Source organism: Plasmopara halstedii, assembly GCF_900000015.1.
Source record: "Plasmopara halstedii genome assembly, contig: Scaffold_289, whole genome shotgun sequence".
Classification (NCBI taxonomy): domain Eukaryota; phylum Oomycota; class Peronosporomycetes; order Peronosporales; family Peronosporaceae; genus Plasmopara; species Plasmopara halstedii.
In genome coordinates, this window is record NW_020187210.1 from 661,963 (window position 1) to 684,371 (window position 22,409).

A 22,409-nucleotide genomic window follows, 5' to 3' on the forward strand; every position below is an offset into this window, starting at 1 on the left:
TTATTAACAAAATCACCTTTCAAAAGTAGGTCAGGTGTTTTTTCTGTGAAGTACGGTAGGTATTACTATAATCATTAGAAAACCTAATATTTTGATTATTGGCAGCTCTGCCGCAACTTAGACAATTAAACACAATTCAAAATTGAACGAAAGAGTGTCTTTACCTTGATTAATTTTTCAAATACTCTTGGAGGTAGCGGTGCGATCCTCCACACCCGTACTAGGTTTTGTAAAGAACGTAAGGTCGGTGACCTTGGCTTAGCTTCCTTCAAGATAAGGCTACGGCAGCCCCGCTACACTGCACTTGGCTCAGTTGAAAGATGCTATGTATCATTATCACACGGCTATACCTACTCGGATCTGACTAAGATATTATATTGTTTCATTACACTGGAGATTTCGTGATTTTTTTCTCGATTTTTCTTGTACGAGTCGGAATCCCGAATCCATTTTTGGCTGGGTCGGTAATGTTTAAAATGCAGCTGACATTTTTGCATACCTGGTTTGGTTACGATTTTGTCCGCTGAGGGGCTCGAACCCGCACCACACCTCGTGAGGCCCAGAAGCATTGACCATCTGACCCACACCACTGATTCTGAGCGCTTAGCTCAGTTTAAGGATCTCTATATTGCGTAATATAGACAAGAAATTAATCAACTTGTTTGGCTAAATTATTCTGGGCTATCGTATTGTACAACGTTTTTTTATTTCATTTTTTTATTTTTACAACTTTTTAACTTTACTTTTTGGCATTTGATTGTCATTTTCAGACAATTTTTCCGGCCAAACAGCGGTCATTTGGTTTCGGGTTCACACTGTTGCCCCCGTGACTTCAACTCTCGCTGAAAATTGCATCGTGAACCCTTCACGCGTGACACCATATCTCGATTGCTACTTCAATTCAATGGTTGAAATTTGTAGCACATCTGCAACACAGGCAGCACCCATTGCAGGCCAGTTGATTACAACATGTGTAGAGTCCTGCAGCGCTTTATTGCTGACCCGGTCTTCCAGCACACAGCCGCGTCGTTTTGCGACGGACAGATCGTGTAGGGTGGACCACTCGCTTGGTCTAAGGGTCTGAAAAAGCTGGCCTCCCACACCACAACAAGAAAGTAACATCACTGGCTGTTGTTTTTTTTGCCCACACAGTAAGCTCAAGGGGGTCCAGAATACAACAAAACGTCTACCAAACCGGCCCAACCTTCGTCAAAATCCCCCTCCCACAGATAGCCAAAATTGCTGTACAATCACCTCCAGCGTTTTTATTACTAAATATTCTTGTACGGTTCCATCACAGCAGGCGCTACCAACTCCGGATTCAGGCGCGTTTCATGAGTCATGGCTGACCTACTCAGCGCACATGATGAATTCGTGAAGCACGGCTTCCAGCGGCGGGTTGTAGCGCCCCGGGAACTTGCAGCAATATGTGATACAACCCAAATTGGCGACTGTCATGCATCCCGATCAGGCAGCATCCGCATATAGTGATGTAATATCGTAATATATTCATTTCTTATCCATAACCATTTTTGTGCTCTGAGATTTTTGTTCTTTTCTTCGCATACAGGTCTTGTTGGTGATTAAGATCTTCGTGGTTTTTTGAGCAGGCGATGCCAAATGCATAATGAGGCTGAATTTGATGCCACGTATTTGCCGAAGGGCACCTTACCCCTCATGGCAGAAATGCATTTTGGGAAATGCATTTCGACGATACTGTTAAAGCGCTGTCTCAAGTTGCTACGGAAGTGTGCGCCAGCTATTGAGAAGACCACGAAGAGTGCATGCGTCGTTGGTGTGAGTTGTCTTTCATCGAACAGACACCGATTGCGATCACACCCGACGAAGTGGAGACCCACAGCGCGGAACGAGTGCCAGATATCTCCAATTACGTCGTCACACTCTTTTCACTCGCCCTGGACAGCTGGTTTCTTTGCTAGTGCTATCATGGTCCGCGTCAAGTGTGATCGGACGAAAGGCGATGTGATGTTCTTGAAGTGCTCTCACAGCGTGATGCGAGCGCACACTCCAAGAACAAGTGTCGTTCCGTTTCAACAGTATTACACCCGTTTCGAACGCAATAAGTGATGCGTGGGTTCGGCTGTTGCAGGAACCAGAACCATGAGCGCACAGGGAGAATTCGAAACGCCAAACAAAACTGCAAGTCTTCGAAAACTGGGAGAAGAATCTGGCGAAGGTGTGTCCTGTACCGTGTAAACGTCTTTACTTTGTCTCCTCCGACACTATGCGAGTGCAGGTACCTTCAGCTTCCAGAACACTCTAAGAAGCGCTCTCCTAGGACTCGATGGTACCAGACACACCTTTGAGTCGCTCGTGCAGCCCAAGTGAGAAAACGTACGTTGCTGCGATCTCACTTCTTCTGTCGGCACAAGCTCAAGGACTCCAAGTCTAATCGCAATCTGAGTCGACTAATCGTACCTAACCAATATGCAAAATGACCTGTTTCAATAAAATTGGCAAAAGCCACTTCTCATATTAAATCTTTTGAATAGAATCCTGTTAAAAAAGGAGAATTATTGATGTCATAAAATTTTAAGATTATAAAATAAATAATTTTAAATCCAAATTTAATGCAAGAGCAGCCAAAAAATACAGTAAATGAACTAAAACTAGATCCTAAAACATCTTTATTGATTCGATTTTTTTCTCGAAACAAAATTTAAATTTTTTTAAATGAACAAATAAAAAAATTGTACATTTCTGATAAATATTTTATCCGTCTTTCAGTCCCAATGTGGCTGATCATTCTTTCACATCAGCTAAGAATAATCGGCTTGGTAGTCTATTAAACTACCAACTACCATAATCTTGCGTAAACTCAAATTTCAACGTTTTAAAAACTCTACAAGCTTGTAATAATTTTTAAGTTGAAATTCCTGAAAACAAATTTACAAATTGCGTGATTGATAGACATGATTTCTATTTTAAAAGTTATTTTTTTTACTTTTTTAATACTTTTATGTAATCAAAGCAAAAATGGTATACGTCAATCTAAACAAGATAAGTATTGTTTCCTTTTATATATGAAATTAGATACATTTAACCAAATTTTTAAGTTTGTGAAATCTAAAATAAAAGAAAACGAAAATATTATGATAATAGGAATTATGGACAAAGTACGATTTTTATTACATACATCTCTTACAAAGATAATAAAGTCTAATTTTAATTAGTAAAGAGTGGAAAAATGATTCTGTTACAAATAGAATTAAAACGTCAACAATTAATAAAATAATTGCCAACTATTATTAGAAAATGATTAAAATTAGCTATAATGACTAAAAGTTCTGTTGGAAACACTAAATCAAGTACTCTCTACTGTAAAAATACCAATTATTTCTATAAAAAATACAAATTGAATTTAAAATTATAGACTCCAAAATATTCGAACTAAATATACCTTGATGTATTTATCACGTAGATTTTTTAAAATAATTCAATATGAATAAATAAAAACATGAACCAAAATATGTTAGCAAGATAATAGAAACATTCATAAAAAATTAAATTTATAAAAATCAAATAATAAAATAAAATTTATTTAAAAAAAGTTTAAAATTTAGAAAAGAAATAAAACCAAAAAATATGATTTTTTTTTGAAAAACAACAAATTTCAAAAGGTAGTACGGGTGTACTCATGAATACCAATATTGGTATTGCGTACTGGGTACCACATACGGAAGAGTAACGTCGAAGTGTCTCTGAACAAAGTCCGCATCTCATGAAGTCTACCAAAGCCATGTAATCTCCCACCGAGTTTTGTACCACCATACTCACGTCGCTTTCTATCAGGTGGATATTAAACCCCACTTGATCACCGTGCCATGCCGAAGTGGGGGCACAAATAGAAAGTCAAGCACCATTCCCCGACCGACATGAGGCAGAACTGCTGTGAGAACACCAACACCTGGTATTGTCCAGCTTCGTTCGGCTTGCTTGCTGGGCGCATGAACTAGAGCACAACTGGAGTCGCTGCCTTTTCAGTCGTGCTTCGATGCTTGGGAGGCCTAGTCCACCTTCACTCTTCGGAAAAATCAGTAACTTCTCCGGAATGAGCTGGGGTCCGTTCATATTTTCGACACAGGACAAACATGTTCAGCATTGACCGCCACTTCGTCACGACCAAGGATGGAATTGACACGTGCTGAGTAGAGTTCCACAGGCGAGACAAAATCATCGTTTGCGCCACCATTAGCCGACCACGAAGAGTCCTTGCTCACCGGTACCACATCTCGAAGCCGTCGTAGAAGAGTTGCTCAAGAAAGTTGACGATGTAAATTTTTGACTGGAGACTGACTATAGGGGATACCAAAAAACTGGACCGACTCGGTTCGAGCAAGTACGTACGCACTAGGGAGTTGAGGACAGGTCTCGTTTCGGTTCAGCGCCATCAAGTTTGACTTGGCAAGATCACGTTTCGCACCAAACCCCATACAGTACTCTTCCACGAGCTCAAGCTGGGCTTTTATACTCGCGATTAAGCCTCCCAGGAGAGTCGTGTCGTCGGCGAAGATGACACCGGTGGACGTGTGATCGTCATTGAGGCACACTCCATACTTTTCATTCAATTGCATATGGTTTCCGAGAGGCTCAATGGTGAACAGGTATAGAAGCGCAGAAAGCGGGTCTCCATTTTTCACTCCTCTTGTCGGATGCAATGCTAGCTGGATGTTTTGGTTGATGACAAGGTGGACTTGTGAATCGGTGTACAGCAAATTTACCCACTGTGAAAATTCTGAACCACAAACTATTCATTCAAGCACATGGAGCATATCATCCAAATTCACTCGATCGAATGCCTTTCCAAAATCCCCCGTTGTAGCTGGTCGTGGAAGATGATACTCGAGCATTGCCAAACACAACTGGAGTCACCTGGAAAAACCCAGCGGTCAATATATTCATGCCAGGTGCTGAAGTCGCATTCATGTGTTTGATCGCGCTCGCGAGGTCAGAAGATGTCACGGGGGCATTTAGTATGTCCCTGTCCAGCTCTGGTGCTACTTTAACGATAGAGTGGAGAAGTCTGCGCTGCTTTGTCTCATCAGTTGGATATGCTCTTCCTGTTGGACTGGCGAGATCTCCTACCTCTGATCCCCAGTGCTACAAGATGCGGAGCGATGTCTTTTGAGGATTCAATGAGACACTGCCAATCGGTGTGATCACCCCCTCAATCGATACTCTTCTCAAGCTTGTGTTAAGTGGACGAAAGAAGTCTTTGATAAATCTCTCCGAATTGATTGCTTGGAAGTCGAACACAGTATCTTGATTGTACTGGCTCGCCCTCGTAACAGCCTCAGTGTAATTTATCATAGATCTCGCGATCACCTTCGTTTGACGACACGCGGTACCGCGCTGCAGCTTCACCAGCGAGACACGAGCATCATCGACGGCTTGTATATTCTGCATCCGAAGCTTCTATCGCAAATCTTGCAATATTCTTCTTCCACCTCCCCCAATTCTTTCCCGAGTTTTGAGCAATGCGCAGTTGATCAAGGACCATCTCTGCTTCATTCTCGATCGCGGATACTACCAATGGGTAATGGAGATGGCAGCTTCGGAATTTCCAGTGCTCTCCGCCGTGCAACAGTGATCCAGACGTGAGACGTACACTGTGGGCTAGGTTGTCGCCGGCATGCTTTGACAGAAAATATTTGGAGTCGTCGTAGAAGCGCTTGTAGAGCGCCTCTGACAGCAAGATATAGTCCAAACGGTTCTTCCGAGGAAGTGGGCCCGTGAAGTCTCGCTTGATATCGTAATGGATTTGCTACGCATCGACTACACCCAGTTTTGCCAGCCACTCCAAGCAGCTTGAGCGACCGTGTCAAAGCGCAAGTCAGGAGACGACGAAGCTACTGTGGGGCTCAGAGGAGTGTTGAGATCACACAACACCAAGTGTATCGCCTGATTTTCAAACTCCTCAGTCTCCAGTCTCGAGAATAAATGTTTTGTTTGCATGTCTACTGGCGCATACACGTTGTGAATGTAGGTGGGAGTACCTTCTGCTACCTCTTTCACAACCATGTATCGACCAAAAGCGGGCGGTTTAGAGACTTCTTCTGCCGTGACGAAGCCTGGAAAATCAAAAGGAAGCAGTGTAAGAGCTCCATAGATGCTTACTCTCATTGGGCGATTAAGAAAGCTAGCTGAGATCACTTACGAAGGCTTTGTGCGTGAAGGTTAAGTCTAGGCGAAATTTGTAATTGGATAGTTGTGTTTTGCCACTTAACTTGGTCTCTTTGATGTGGGCGATTAGCTCAGTTGAAGATTGCTATGTATTATGTTATTACACTGCTATACCTACTCGGCACTGACTATGATATTACATTGCTTCATTCTGCATTTTTAGGATGTTTTCTTGATTATTCTTGTACGAGTCGACATCACGAAGTTTATTTTTGGCTGTAGTCGGTAAATTTTAGCATGCAGCCGGCATTTCTTACATGTCTGGTCCGATTACTTTTTGACCGCTGAGGGGCTCGAACCCGGACAACATCCCGTGAGGCCCAGAGGCATTGACCATCTGACCCACGCCACCAGGTCTGGGCGCTTACCTCACATGGTAGAACGTCCGCTTCGCATGCGTGAGGTAAGGGGTCTATAACCCCAGTATTCACATTTTATAACAGCTCAGCTGAAAAAGACGTCCACAAACTTTCCTGCTCGAACTGGGGTTCGATATAGTCCAAATATAGACCTGAGATTAGATTGCGCTGCGGACATGTTTGAAGTTTACTTTTTTCTTGTAAATCAACCATTCTTCGTCCTTTTAGCTTGCTGACAACAAATGCCAATCAGTTGTTGATCTTGTATCGCTCGACAATATTTGTTAACTGCATTAAATAGGTACCCTTAGACTGTAAGATGTTGCGATATATGGTTATGAGATGTGTGCGATGACGCAAAAGTTGGAGTTGTTTGTATGGGTAAAGGGGGTGACTTTCCTTACCTGGGCGCTTAGTTCAGTTAAAAATTTGTCTATATTATACTTGGTAGACATTATGACAACTAAATTGAACCTAGCTGATAACATAAACTATGCAGTCTCAACTCTAATTTACAATCAAATGATACGTGAAGAAAAAAAGATTGGATTTATCACTCTGAATGCTTTGACCAAAGATCAAAACATCAATCTTCGACCGGGTGACGTGACTCCTGCTGGGGAGCCTTGTTGTACTCCAAACACCGAGTAACCGCTTCCTATATTTGACCGTAGTGGGAGTCAAAATCTTACTTAACACATTGGAGCCAGCATGCCCAAACGACTGAGCCAAAATTCATGTTCGAAATTTGAAAGGTACAGTTCGATACCAATAGGCAGATTTTATAGGGGAAACTCCTGAAACTTACTCAGAAGCACGGTGTGTGCAGAGCTTTGATGCATTACTTTACCTTTAACACTTCCACCTTGCGGATGAACTTTATCACGCGCATCCAGAGATAGTCACCGATACCAGAATCGACGCCGTCCTCGCGTACGACGATGTCTTCGTCCTCCGTCACGATTACTGCACAGCAGCGTACCTTCATGTTGCGCTTGTATCAATCCACAATGTACACTCCCAGGAAGAGCACGCGTATTTCGTCTTCGTTGGGTAGGACTCGTTTTGTTGTGGCTATTGGACCTGCTGAATCTCCGTCGCAAAGGTTTACGCGCAACTTATTCAAGTTGACCTCAACGCCGTACTTGATGATACCCTTGGTGCAGTATCTCATAAATTCACTGGTTTTATGAAAACCGTCCTGCAGCTTAACATTCACAGATAGCGCATCTTCACGGTACTTGGACCATATCGCTCGGAGCATGGCGCTTTGATCGCGGTATCTGAGAAGCTCAAGCGCTGTCTGGAGAGCATGAGGAACGCACGAGTTTCTTCGCTAACGATGGCTGTGTATGTGCAGGCGTTGCAGCTGACATTTTCTTGGTAAGAAATCTCCCGTCCAGGGTACGGTTGAGATAGGAGTCGAGAGCCTCGATCAATTGGCGTTGCAATCTTCTATCAACTGGTCTCGGGGTAGCCAGATCGACGCAGACCCGTCAATCCATGTCATATGGTACTTGAACAACCCGATACTGTCAATGCAATTGATCACTCTAACCTCCATGCCTAACCGCTCTCGTCGGGTCCGCTTGATTAGGCGCATTGCGTTGAGTTGCTGGGTGGTGCGCTTCCGAAGCATGTAGCCGCAGACCGTTGTTGTTTTGCTCGAGTCGTCAGGATTAGGAGGCGAGGCAGCATCAAGCTCTCCATAGCATTACAGTCGTGTATCTCGTCATCGTCCCTACTAGATTCGTTGTCGAGGCAGAAAGGGATAGAAGGCCCAGCGACCTGAGTAACTAAAGTTTCGTTGGTCACCTCTTCACCGTTTGGCCTCCTGGGTCGGCGGCTAACAAGATCTTGCCACCCTCGCCCTCAGGGCACATGCCCCCCCCCGTTCCCCTTTCGGGTGCAGCCGGAAACATGTCAGTCCGCATAGTGAAGTGTGATTGCAAGCAAACAGAGCCACTTCAGATATCGCAATCGGTGGTAAAATGCAGAGTCATTGTAGGTCCTCGAGGTCGCTTGTTGTCTGGCTGGAAAATTAGAATGTGATGCGATAAATTGTGTGGCGGTTGTCATTTGGGCAGAGCTATCAATAAGCATATCGGTATACCTGTATTTTATATTGGAGTACATATTCTATAAGCCAGATGGAACATCGGTGTGACCCGGCCGCCGGCCTACAAAGTAGCCGAACGGTTTATGTGTCTTCATGGCTTCAACAGTGTGCTGTAGCGTGGCCTTCCATTCTTGGTCATACAGTCGCCGTTTGCGAACCGAATATGCGCACTGAACGTTGCGAAGATCACTTCAAGCGCTGATGCAGCAAGAGCTGTCTTCCGTCAAATAGGCAACGATTGCGGTCGGACCAAAGAAAGTGAATTGTCACCGGGCGGAGAATGTGCCACACATCGCTGACAAAAACTTCGATAGCTTCCCAGCCGTCGCGCATTTGCAATTTTTGCCCCAACGCGATGTCTAGCCACGTTGGCCGCGCAGCAAAGAAGAGAGCAACGAGACGCTAGACCGCGCTCCACAGCGGTGACGCGAGTGAGCAGTAAAAAAAGGTGCTGTTCGGACTCGATTGCGGTGCAGCCATCACAAACGCAAATGAGAATGCCCGGATTCAAGTCCTCCAAGAATTAGAAGCGCGGCCGGACCGGTAGAAGTCGGAAGGCAAGTCGGAACTGAAGATCGTGGAAGACTGGTAGTATAAACTTGTTCAGGTACTTACGATGCTGCACATACATCTTGATCTGTGGATCGTCGAAAAGCTGCGATTGTATCTAAATTGGGTGCTGCTTTGTTGGGGTCTCAGGCATCCAGACCACCTAATGAAGTACGGTCCGAGGGATCGCCGGGACTATGCACTTTCTCACTCCAATTGTGCAGCCCACAAACGAATCCGGACAACTAGCGCTGGTGCTTGAAGCTTCGAAAACAAGCTGTAACGCTACAAGCCACTCCAAAATCTACGTTGCTTCTCGATATCGCGTACTCAGCCACTTCATCCGTACACCTGGTGCCGTCGACACAAGCGTGTAGTCAATGTGGCGCTGCACGAAATGAATTCGGGTCGGCCATGCCTCACCGTCTCGTCTGAAGTCGGCAAGTGATCGCAAGCCGAAGACGAGCGATACATGCCGACGGAAGCTTCGTTGCGGCTCGGGAATCATGCCGGGATATCTTTGATGAGCATCAGTCGATGCCGATCGCCTTATCTTCCCGTGGTGCAGTTCCGTGTCCGCATGGAACCAAATTGGCTGTTTAGACCGTATGATGCGCGCTCCTCCAGAGGCAAGTCGTCCCAAGTGATATCCCAGCGTATCTTATGCCACCTCGTCTACGTCACTCGCCGCCACGATGAAGTCCGACCCCACTTGATAATGTTGTCGCGACGAAGCGGAAAAATTTCCAAAAAGTAGAGTGCTCGATCGCCACCGTACAGAGGAAGCACAACTTCAACAAATCGACGCTTGCTGTGGTCCAATTGCGCTCACCTGTCATGGTCATCGCTTGCATGGATTGTAGAAGTAGTGTGAGTCGCTGTGCAAGGCAGCTTATTTATTTTTGGCAAGCGTTCTGTGTGAGTATTCACCAGAAAACAGACGTGATTTTGGTGCGTATAAAAGTTTTTATCAAAAATTTGTCAAGAAGTATTGAACTTTACAACTTCAATTTTGACTGAACTTTGGCTCAGTGATTTTCGGTGGAGGCTCTAATCTGTTGAGTGAGAAATTGAGTCCCACTTCAATCAAAGTTAGGAAGCGGTTGCTTGGTGTTTGGGGCTCACCTAGGCCTCCCGCCAGGAGTCACGTCCGTCGACCGATCGTTTGATCATTTGATCTTTGATCAAAAGGTTTTATGATAATGTATCGATTACGTCTTTTCTTCATGTATCATCAAATTGTATATTAGTGTTGGTACTGTTTCGTGTACATTAGTTGTTAGGTTCAATTGAGAGCTCACGGTGTCTATAAAGTGTAATATAGATAAATTTTCAACTGAATTAAGCGCCCGGATAAGGGATGGTCGTCCTCTTTTACTAATACAAACACACAACCTTTTGCATCATCGCACACATCTCAATGACCACATATCGAACCATCCTCAAGTCATAAAGTGCCTATCTATTAATCTCAAGTCTATTAATGGGATATATCGAACCACATTAAAAGCAGGAAAGTTTGTGGATGTCTCTTTTTCTTTAGCTGAGCTGTTATAACAAGTGGAAACTGGGGGGTACCGATCCCCTACCTCCCGCATGCAACCATTTGAGCCAAGCGCCCAGATAAGGACAGTCCCCACAAACAACACAACCGAGCGATTCTTTGGGCTCCTAGCACCTGTGAGGCCATCATCCCCATTGTCAGTCTGAGTAGGTCTTGCGGTGGATGGCCTCTTGGGACCTGGCGGGGTAACATTATCAAGCTAGTCGATCGATGCTTCAATTAATAGTACCAAGAAGTTGCCACGTGAGCTAGCCTGGATTGGCACCTTTAGCTTTGGTCCTTGCTAATTTTCTTGTCGAAGCTGCTTCCCCTTTTCTTCGAATCCATGACTGATCTTTCAAGCAGGTTGCTTCCAGTTTTGAGGTTACGCCGTTGTAGGTGGCTGCTTTCGCCTTGGATGAACAACTGAAGTTGGACGGTCTAAGTCGAATTCTTAACCGCCAAGAGACTGTGCAGCAAGTGAAAGCCAAATGACAGACTTTTGGACTACAACAGTGCGTATCTCCAATTGCTAGATGAAGCCTGTTGTGAAAACGACTTGATCACATACCGATCCGATCACAATCAACACACTGGGATAGGAGCTTGTCAAGAAGTACAAGCGCCATGTCCCAGACGTATCAGATTAATCCGCAGAACGTATTGTACAATGGTCTGCATTCGAGTAGGAAAGGGCGGTGCAAGTCCGTATCTGTATTTGTATCCAAGTCGGCATTAACAATATGAAGGTAGTATCTGTCACTGAGGATGTCGAATTTATTAAAAGTGAAGACAACTCCAAGGATGCTTACTTTCTTGCACCCCAGCTCGCACATCCTTTCTTCGACTTCACTTTTACGCGCAATTTTTTCCACCTTAAAACAAGAAGATTTGGCCAATCTCCAGTTGCTAGTGCAGCTTATCGAAACCTGTGTTGTCATGTGCAGGACCGGACAGTGACGCCAAGAACGTCAAAATTGAAATTCTTTTAGCTGCCTGATCATGCCGATCACAATCGTACTTGACTTTCGGTAACTGGTACGGTCTTGACTGCTTCATTCTCGAAGAGATGGAGGACCAGTCACTCTCTGTGGCATACTGCTTTTCAATCGTATCAATGTCGATAGCAAGCGAATTCGGCGTCTTAATGCGCTTTCGAACAGATGCTAAAGCGTCTTGAACACGGCAAAGGTTCTTGCTGGCAGATTATCTCCGCTAACGCGAGTCGAGGGTATGCGTTGGAGATAGTTGTGATTCGGTAACAGAGTTCATCACCACATCGCCATTTGGCACTTCTGTCATCGACGCATCCACCTACACTATAAGCTCCTCTGCATCTTCCACTTTATCCTTTTTGGAAAAGCGATTTAAATCCAACAGATCTGTTTCTTACACATGATTTCTGTGAGCAGAGTACGCCGCAGAGGTACGGGTAAGCTCCCACAAGTTTTTTGGGGGGGAGATCCGTTAGGTCTGAGAGAGGCGGGCCACTGGTAAAATTTAGCCGGATACTGGGTGTGAATCCCAGGAGTACAAAACAGATTGATGATCTGTGGGGGGTTGAAAAGACGGAAACTTGGATTTCGATTGTTTTGTTTATGACCCATTTATACATATTGAACCAAAGATACCGCTCACCGAGCTATATGTCATTTGTTTTCGAGGTGAGGACCTCAAAAGGCATAACGAGCGTCGTTTAGTATTCTGTACATGAGGTTCTCGTCATGGGATATCACCATACATTGGCTGTTGAGTTTTTCAGTAGTGTAATGCGGCAAGCCATTAATCAGGTACGAAGGTGCAATCATCAAACGCTTTGTTGAATGAACGTAAGAAATACTTTTTGGGCTTTGAATATCGAAAACACTATATTCAGCCCGTACGTTAGACGTAACGCCACATCAGTTGGCAACGTCGCCGTCGTAATTGGCAAGAGGTCACAGTGAGGATGATATCACAGCGCATTCACAATCTTTAGAGCTGCCCGGCTCATACCATAGATCGAGAGACTTCCTGGCAAAGAAAAAGGCGACCTGCCATATCTGTGATGATCATTAATACAAGGTTGCTGTGCGTAGTGATGAATGATCTGTATCGATTTCACTCGACCAAGAGCCGAACAAATGTGCTTAGAATATGAAGAGGGTAATTCACTGCGGGTATTCCTCTCCATGGACTGGGTACGTCTAATATGCTGTTTTGGGCTGGCGAGACTTAAATGTGATGAGGCCATCATTTCAATTGCTATCTGCTGTAGTCTATCTGACAAAGAGATCAGTGCCAATTTGAAATTTTTGCTTCTCATCAAACCGGTTTCGTGATTCGCGCAAAGCAAGTATCAATAGCATATCACACTTATCTGGCTAGGATCATCGGCATGTAAGACAACATTTTGTTCCAAGTTACTCCCTAGACGACCTTTTGAACTAAAAACACGCATGATGGGACTCTCTTCGTTATGCATTCAGCAAATATTAAACGAAACCCGCTGGTTCCTGGAGGATAGTTTTCATATCTCGCGCCTAGTGCTCTGTGTGTATCTGCAATGGCGATTTCATTCGTGATAGATAACGTTTCAATTAATCCTCTGGAACCAACCTTAAAATTTCAGTGCTTTCACCGTCTCGCAATTCCTTGTGCATATCTCCCAAAGATTCTCCTACAATTTAAAAGATCTTCTGCCGGAGGTAATTCGAGAAAGAACTTACAAATTCAATGTCGACGAGGGAATATTCCCTATCGACAGTCACTCTTGGAGCTTCACTGCTCCGCACGATGGACCCGTCACGCGGTTGGAATGGCTCAACAGTATATCACTTCATGATGTGTCATCCTTAGTCACTTCAGGCCTGGCCTTTCTTTATCGACTTCCAGAGAACATTCACCCCGCCGAATCAGACACGAAAAACTGCGACACTCAGCGGCTTCCACTTTACTTCGCCATTAGCACAAGGGTCATCTAATTTCAGGTGTTCGTTACCGCCTCACCGGAGATATACTCGCGTGCCACGACATATAGTCGTTCGCTCCGCTCCCATCCTGAGACCGCGGATCGTTGCCACTTCAGCTTTCCGAGAGCTGCTCAAGATACCAAGTAATATGTTGGCTGTAATTTTCGGACAAGTTAATGACCTTCATGGAAGCTGAGGCAGCTTTGTATCCGAGCCGACAGATTATCTGCTTTCTGGCAGAGGTGGGTTTAGAACTCGCCGAAGCGTCGTCATGTGAGAAATGTGTGGCTCCAACGTTTTCGACTTCCAGTCGATCCATGGCTTGTGGCGCTCCGGTCATGCTATACCTAGGGCAAACTATACATCGAATCCAGAGACAACATCATAAGCTGTCAACGTTTTTAAGCTTCATATGAAGATTTGCCAAAGCCTTCGATACTTCAACAGTGCCACCGCACGGACATCGCGACCGCAATTTAGTATTTATAATGCCTCCGCGTCCTGTATACTACTTATGACAGTTGTGCATCGTATAAATTTGCACGACCCTTTTAAACAAATCTGGACTTTTCATAGCTTCACAAAAATTGGGGTTTACTATTAACAATCAACAACCATGTGCTGTGAGCATGACCTCGTAAAGAGAGTCACATTTTAGTACTGATTTTCATTGACCAATACTTTCATGAGGTACAATAAAAACCAGGTTTCTCCAGTAGGCCACAATAGAACGACTATGACTCGACAATATCTCGCAAGTTCTTTTTTGCCGGACAACCTTGCGCATAAGCCCAGCTCATCCCTGGGTACGATTCAGGCGAGAGCGAAGAGAGCGTCAGTGAGCGGACATTTCGACTACCACAGATAAAACATATCTGAGTATTACGAAAGTACCGGGTGGTCGTAAGAGTACTTTCCTTCTCCTTACTATGACTGAGGTGTGATACGCCCAAAGTTCTTCCACGTTTAGTACCCCATCTTATATTCGCAGCACGTTAACTGTAATTTCCCTATAAATGGGACGCCCAGTGTTTCCTTGAAAGAGGTAAGGTAAACTGGAAGGTCTCGGTGCGAGCCAGAACAACTTTTTTGATATTGTAACAGTTACCGACTCCGAGAGAGATTAGACACCTCGCGGAAATTCCAAGACATACTCCGCCTGCCTTGACGGGTGCATTGGAACCCACACTATACTCCTGATAAGGACAGCCAACCACCGGTATATGCCGCTTTGTTTCGAGCGTAGTCAAATCATGACCAACTCATCTATTTTATTCTTTAAGAGAGAATTTTCTTCATCCCGATCACCGAAGGGCTGGGCGGCGCTCAACATAGCGGCCTCAACGCCGGTACCATTTGTGCTCGCATGGGAGTCAATTTAAGATACTTTGAAGATTCTCCACACGCGCAAATACATAGGTGGTGAACGCCTCTAGGCGTGCCATTACTGAATCCGACTCTATAGCAACCAGCTCCTCAATTTAATCGGAATAATAATATGCGGGTCATCTTGTCCCAGGAACTGTATTCCGAACATTTTATGTTCCATCCCCCAAAGGCCGTCGTGAAATTTAACTACAATTGCCGTGCACTTTTGACAGATGCAGCTTTGAGACAAAGAGTTTGGTTCACAAACGCACAGATTTTGGTTCGTACCTCCACCTCGGATTGGAATTGAGAGCATTTGGAGTAACTGGTTTCCCATTTTACTCTGCTATTTCATAATTGACAGAAATTTAGGACTTAGTGTATAGGAAAAATGCTCAATATACATTGTTTCACCCGTTATTGCTTGACGTACGCTGCCAAACCACCACAAACACCTTCTTTACGGTGTCCCATCATATTCGATAACGATAATTTGCTTGTCATGAGATTTTACACTCATTTTTTGGTTATTCTTCAATACTGTACTATGTATATATGTACTATGTACTATGTACTATGTACTGTGGTATGATGGTACGATGGTACCATGGTATAGTTCAGGTGTACACCACGGTGGATTGTACACCATGGTAGATTGTACACCATAAATCTTCGTATGGTGTACAGAATACATTTCTGCCGACAACCCCTTTAAGAGCCAGCTGATGTATTTTCTGACAAGCGTTCTTGCCTTTACTTAGGTGGTGATGATATGTATGGAGTACTTGGCATTCTTTCAACACATGCAGTTACAACAGTGCACAAGTATCTCGCAAATTAAAAACGAATCAACAAGTTGAGCCGTAGGAAATTCATGATAAAGCCGTCATAAAGTTTCATGAGAACAAATGAGACATAAACGCAGACCAGTGCGCTTGAGCTCTGATGAGGTTGTAGCTATTCCATTGACTGATTGTAAACGATCAGAACTCAATCATTTATGAGAGCTTGTCCCATCAACGCAAGGCTATTAATCACTTTTGGTCGTGTAAGTATTGCTGACTTTAAGATAGAGTGATTTCCTAGATTAAGTGGAATTTACCTCAATCTTTATATCTAAATCTGTGATAGAAGCTGAACCTGTAACCGTCTCAAATAGTTGAAACACACATTCGAGATGCAAGATGAATCGAGGGAACGCCGCGAGTAATGGATCCTATAGAGTTGGACAAACACAATCCTCCAATAAAGAGTGTTGGGACTCAGTATCATACTTAGATAGTGCCTTTCATCATGAGTTTATGCGCCTGCGCCAGAATAAAGGAGAATTTGTTTACCTTGAAGACCAACGTCTAATACGCGAATTGGACGATTTCTGCGATGTGGATACCATGCACAAGCATAGAAGACCGATCATCTTGCTAGGAGAAAGCGGTATAGGAAAGAGCACTTTCTTGGCTAATTGGCTTGAACGCCGTAGGAAATTATTTATTAGTTGGCAGACCCCCTACCCTGAGTTTATATTTTCGCATGTAGTGGGAAGTTCGCGGAATTCTTGTCTTGTATCCAACTTACTTGAGCGTATACTGCGTGAAATCAAGGAGCATTTTGAGCTTACCAATGAAATTCCTGATGTATCAGAACGACATATTTGGCAGCTTCCTCGTTTCTTGGAGGCTGCATCTAAAAAAGGTCGCACCATAATCGTGGTTGACGGACTTCAAAGATTGCGTACGCAAAATGGTGACAATATTATGAAGTGGATTCCGCTTTCAATTCCACCAAACATTCGTCTTATCTTTACTGGGACTCTGAATAGCCCGACAGCTGACATGTTCCAAGATATACCTGGGAGCAGTCGAATAGCCAAAACTCAAGCCCGTGACAATGAAGGTGGTGGTACTCAGAAAGTTAGCGGAAAGAGTTACTGCGATAGAAAAAGTCTTCGATCTCAGGTAATCGAACGAATAAGAACAGAGGCCGCTCGTCGGAACTGGAAGCTTATTCACTTGTTTCATCTGGTTGAGGAGGACCGCAAGCGCATATTGAAATTATTTTTATCAAAAGTTAATGATCAAGGCACTGGTGTACGAGAGACGATAAGCCTGCAACTTTATGACGTACAGCAACGTGCCATCATCGGCGTACCTGCGAGCGCCAGTCCGCATTTTTTGAAAATTTTTCTTGTGTGTTTGTTGTGGGCTGTGAAGGAAGGATTTAATATACATACTGTATTCGAAAGCTGGTTACACGCACACAATGCGACTCAGTTGCTGGAACTTGTCCTGTTGAGTATGGAGACTGGCTATATTCCTGATCAACTCGCAACATCGAATGCCATGACATTTTTGCTCAAGTTTGGCAGCAACGATGAAAAAGATTTAGTTGTGACAAACTCCGCATTGGAACACGCAAGTAACTCAGCTGATCTTGCAAACTTGAAGCGAAGTCTGCGCTCAAACAGTTGTACAATGACGATTGGTGCCAGCGACGTTACAGATTCCAGGGCAGCTAACGTGTTAAACACCGTTGATTGTTGGAAATTTAACACTTTGAACTCAGGACCGACCAAACTAGAAAGCGCCAACAGCATTTATGAAGCTAACAATCTATCTGTCAACACTTTACGAACTGACGGAGCTGAGTTTACATCTGTGGCATCACAGCAAAACGAATTTAAAATATTCTCTAAACTTGATTTATCCAGCCAGATTTTTGACTCTCCTTCTTCGTTAATAGTCCCAGGCCACAAGCTAAGACGCTGTTCAACAGAGGTAAGTATGGGAAAAAGTGAGACCAGTCACATTGACAACCGACTAGATTATTTGATAGGTGGACGTAGTGTTGCTCCGCTGAGAGAGTTGCTAGGTCGATCGTTAGGCTTATTGTACACCAGTCGTCATGGTTTATTGCTAAATGAACTGCGTTTTATATTGAACACAGTCGTAGCTGAGGCGCAAGGTGAACATCGCTCTAGAGAACATGACGGAAATGATAAAGCTTTGGATGGCCATGGGGTATTTGCACGACAGGATAAGCTTACAGCCTTTTCTGAGGAGCAATGGCAAGCCCTCCTACGGGTCTTGCGATCACTAAGTGTGCTTTTCGTTCGAGGTGTTGTGTTGATACCTTTGTGCAATGACGTTTTACGCGATGTCATTTGGTGGCGGTATATTGGCAATGAACAAACTGAGCAACAGTATCACCATTGGTTGATTCGATTTTTTCGTTTTCACCCCACCACTTGCCGTCGAGTTGAGGAACTGCCTTGGCATTTCAAGCGTTGCTACCAATGGGATGCGTTGCGCCAAATATTGACCAATTTACCAATGTTTCAGCTACTGTACACAACTAGCTACAAGGCCGAACTTTTTAATTACTGGAATCTGCTCACTGATGGTTCCTTGCTTAATCACAGTACAACTTCCAATATGTCTGATTCACCCGCGTGCGTGATGCCCTTCGATGTAGTGAAAGAATATGGAAGAAGTGTCGACAATTGGTATCAAAAGGCTCATCCAACGACGAAAACTTTCACGTCAATCGTGCAGCTCGTCACGCACTTTATGTACGACTTTTGCCTTTCATGTCAGCGTCCGTTGCCTCAATTTGTTCACGCTCCTCTTGGCCTGAAGGAACTTCACATGGATGGTTTTTTATTTGTAAAAAATTTGCCCCACGTTTTAACAATCAGTAGCATAGCTGAGGATTCTGCGTTCGCGTTACCTTTCACGGGTGTCTCGCCATTAGGAGGCTTGTCAGCAATGAAGAGTACGCTGACTACTTCATCTGCGTTAGTTGCAGCGTTGGACAAATTTCCACCACAAGTCCACACCACAAGTACTGAAATTACGAGATCGTCCTTCGAGGATGACGACTTAAATGAAAGTTGTCGTTTTTATTTTTACTATCGGTGGATTTGGATTCAATTTCCGTGGCTCGCGCTTGGTTGTGACTTGAATATTCGAGATGGGTCTGCACAGAGTTCTTTTTCCGAAATGGCAACCAGCAGTAGTGATTGCGACAACAATACTGATCTAATGCAGGCTAGTTTATCAAAAAAATTACCTCCTTTTACATTGTCGCACGGATCATCCGATCCAAATATGATCGACGAAGCAAAATGTCACGGTTGTAGTGGTGCAGTTGTGAACAACGGCATGGCACAGGGTTCGTCAAAAAAAATATTGCAAACGGAATGTTTTGAAGCTTGCTCTACGGCTGGCAAAACGAGTATAATTGACCCTCCTGCTACGCAGAGGTCTAAAGGTGTGGCGAAATGTCGGCCGGTGTCAATTAAAACTGGCTTGCAGGCGTCAGCGTTATTATCGCCTGTCAATAAAACGTTCGAAATCAGAACTCTTGGAGATTATAAAGCAAAGAATATTGCGCATACAGTGAAAAGCCTTTACATGTCCTCGGTCAACCATTTTCCTAGTGCTGCTTTAAAATTTTCAGCTTCTTTACCAACGTTAAGTAAACATCATATATCGGTTCAAAAAGCGTTTTTATCATCAGACAGCTTTGACAAACATGAAAGTAGGGGGCAAACGAGTCATTTTCTCTCGAAGACACCAGCAGCACATCGATCTATTGCTGCATCAGTTCCCACCATGCCGGCCAATGAACTACAAACAAATGGAATTGAATTCAAAGAGAGATTCAAAACTGAAGATTTGCGGACAACATCCTTCTGTTTTCCCTCGTCTTCAAAAGACTTCTCACAGATAGACTGGGAAACAGAGCAGTCCCACAATTACTGCGTAATAACGAGGCTTCAAGGAATATACGAGGCAGCACGATCCGACGTTGCGCGGAAGGAAAAGCACCTGCATAATATCATACAAAGAAATAGTGAAACTTTACAGCGTTATGAAGTGGCAACGCGCGAATATGCTATGACACAGCACGCTGTGGAAGAAATGAATTCTCGTCTAGTAAAGTTAAGACGATTAGTGAAGGCTGTTGATCACCAGGAGAAACGGCATCGCAAACTTATTCGAGGGTGTGAAATGTTTCCCACTTGTGCTCCTACGCACTTTGAAGCGAACAAAAAACAGCTACGTTTGATACAACTAAAGCTCAGAGACCAATATAATGAAAAAAAAGCGCTTCAAACGAAGAAACTTCACTTACGAAATGATAAACTTTCCAGTTTGCGAGAAGCAGTGATTAAGAGTAAGCAGCTCATCTCTGCTGTAGTGGATAAGCTTGAGCATGCCAGCAAAAGAGCTGCACACGATCAAGAGTCGTCTGCCAAGCTGTATCAGCGACAGTTGGAGATGTTTAACAGTGTTCAAAAAAGAAATGGCGAGGATTATAAGTACACAATGGAGGAAGGGGATGAGCATACCCAACAAGCTATCAGTGCACCTGCTCGCTTACTTGCGACCCAAATTGCACATCAGCAGACGGAGGTTGCTTGCGAGAGGATTCAGGAAGCGACGGGTATCTTGAAGATGGAAATACTCTTACAGAAATTCACGCAACGTGAGGAGCTCAACGCAAGCTTGGAAGAGCAAGCTAATCTTTATGAAGCTCGCCTGAAACAGATTAAATTTCGAGAAATTGAGTTAAAAGAGCAGCTGCGCACTCTGGAGCTCTCACAGGCTACAGCTCCATCGGAGGATCCCCGGAAACTTGAACAGAGGTTACGCGCTGCTATCGTAGAGCTTGCGCGAACAGACTCCGCACATACCAATCTTCTTTCAAACTCCAAAGAGGTTTATACTGGAGTTGCCAGAATCGTTAAACTTATGGATCTAACAAACTGCAACAATTCACTCCAAAATGCCATTTCAACTTCACGACTTTGGCCACCACCCATAGGTTATAATGGCAACAAAAATATAACCTTTGGTATTGAGAGACTCGAAACTTCAGCAATCACAGCAGTCCTACAACTTTGCCAAAATCGAGCAACTGTAATACTGGACACCGTGCGTCTCTCACCATTAGACTTTGAGTTTATTTACTTGCTAACAAAAAAATATCACGCAGATTGATGGTGGTCGCAGTCTTCCTGACATCAACATGTCTCCAGTAAGTGCGGTTGCTTCAAAGCAAAGATACTTTTGTTTGTTCTGGTTGTGACTTCGAGTGCTTCGCAGGTTACAGACATGTCTTCAAGTCGTCGTTGGACAGCGCGCGGAGGCGACGACAGAAGAATTTTACATAATCGCTATCATCAATCACTGCAGCTCAGCAGCGTGACGGAAAAAAACAAGTATAAAATTTACGACCGTGGGGGCTATGACGATAGTCTGCCCCTTGCCGCAGCCACAATCGATATAAAAGCTACGACGGTGACCCAACACACTGCGCCAGATGAACAAGATTCTGAAGAAGCAGAAGCAGTATCAAGAGAGGCTATCAAGGCTACCAGCAGGAAAAAAGTGGCCCAGCGAAAGCGAGCTCGCAACAATGTAGGACATCAAGTTGCTCAAAATTTTGAATGTAGATGAGTTGGCAGTTTGATACATCTTAATACTGAAACGGTGTCTAGAAATTTAAAAAATTATGATTTAATTTCTGCTTCCTGCGCTCAATGACATAAATTTGCGAGAACGCAGATTCCTCTGTAGAACGTGTGACGGGTTGCGTGCTCTACAACGATGTACGCACATGTTTCCCTCCCGTACAATCGAGCAATCTCATCATGCTTCGAAATTTAATTTCACTTTCGGGAAATTGTGAAAATCTGTACATGGTATCGGTAATGATGAAAAGACCCTTCTGTATCGGCGAGGTGTGGATAATACAAAATGATGTGACCACACAATGGTGTGGCTCCACTTAAAGAGAAGTCAGTACACATGTAATCCATCACGCTCCCGCGAGCTCTGTGATTTCTCACATGGGTGAGTCTACGACCACATCAGCTCAGGGCCATAGCTAAAGCTCAGCTCATGGTCCTTTGGCTTCCCGGGCTACTGACGAGAAGCGCTGGCCGCACGATGACGCGGATCGTCATGATCCTTCTCATCATAAGCGTCTATGACGTCTGGGCTATCTTGCCGAAGTGGTACCTCAAAATCCCACAAGTCTCGGAGTTTGGATATCCCCACCACTTCACAAGATTTTGGATTTGACCCTGTCGCCAATATTGACTTACAAAGCGTTTCACGTGATAGTAAACACCACCATTCTCAAAGAGACGAGTGGGCGGCGGGCGATGACAACTCAGTCGATCGCCATCCGGTAACTCGCAATGCTCTTCAAGCTTTAGAGGACAAAGTCCGTCGTCATCGACATTCCGCCCAGCATCTTTCCAAGGTCGCCTGCCGCTGTGCGGAAGCCCTCGAGAGTCTGGAGCA

At 44.3% G+C, this 22,409-nt stretch overlaps 2 protein-coding genes across 2 annotated transcripts; both read left to right on the forward strand.

Annotated features, from left to right (window-relative positions):
* Positions 1-14,978: 14,978 nt before the first annotated feature.
* Positions 14,979-15,210, forward strand: PHALS_05422 (uncharacterized protein; the record flags this gene model as incomplete). Its single annotated transcript, XM_024722991.1, has 2 exons — positions 14,979-15,074; positions 15,145-15,210. The coding sequence occupies 2 exons, from the start codon at positions 14,979-14,981 to the stop codon at positions 15,208-15,210; spliced, it is 162 nt and encodes a 53-aa protein (XP_024574013.1).
* A 1,067-nt stretch (positions 15,211-16,277) lies between these two features.
* Positions 16,278-21,557, forward strand: PHALS_05423 (WD40 repeat-containing protein; the record flags this gene model as incomplete). Its single annotated transcript, XM_024722993.1, has 5 exons — positions 16,278-17,737; positions 17,833-17,867; positions 17,926-21,032; positions 21,094-21,135; positions 21,204-21,557. 5 exons carry the CDS (start codon positions 16,278-16,280, stop codon positions 21,555-21,557), a joined length of 4,998 nt encoding a protein of 1,665 aa, XP_024574014.1.
* Positions 21,558-22,409: the final 852 nt, after the last annotated feature.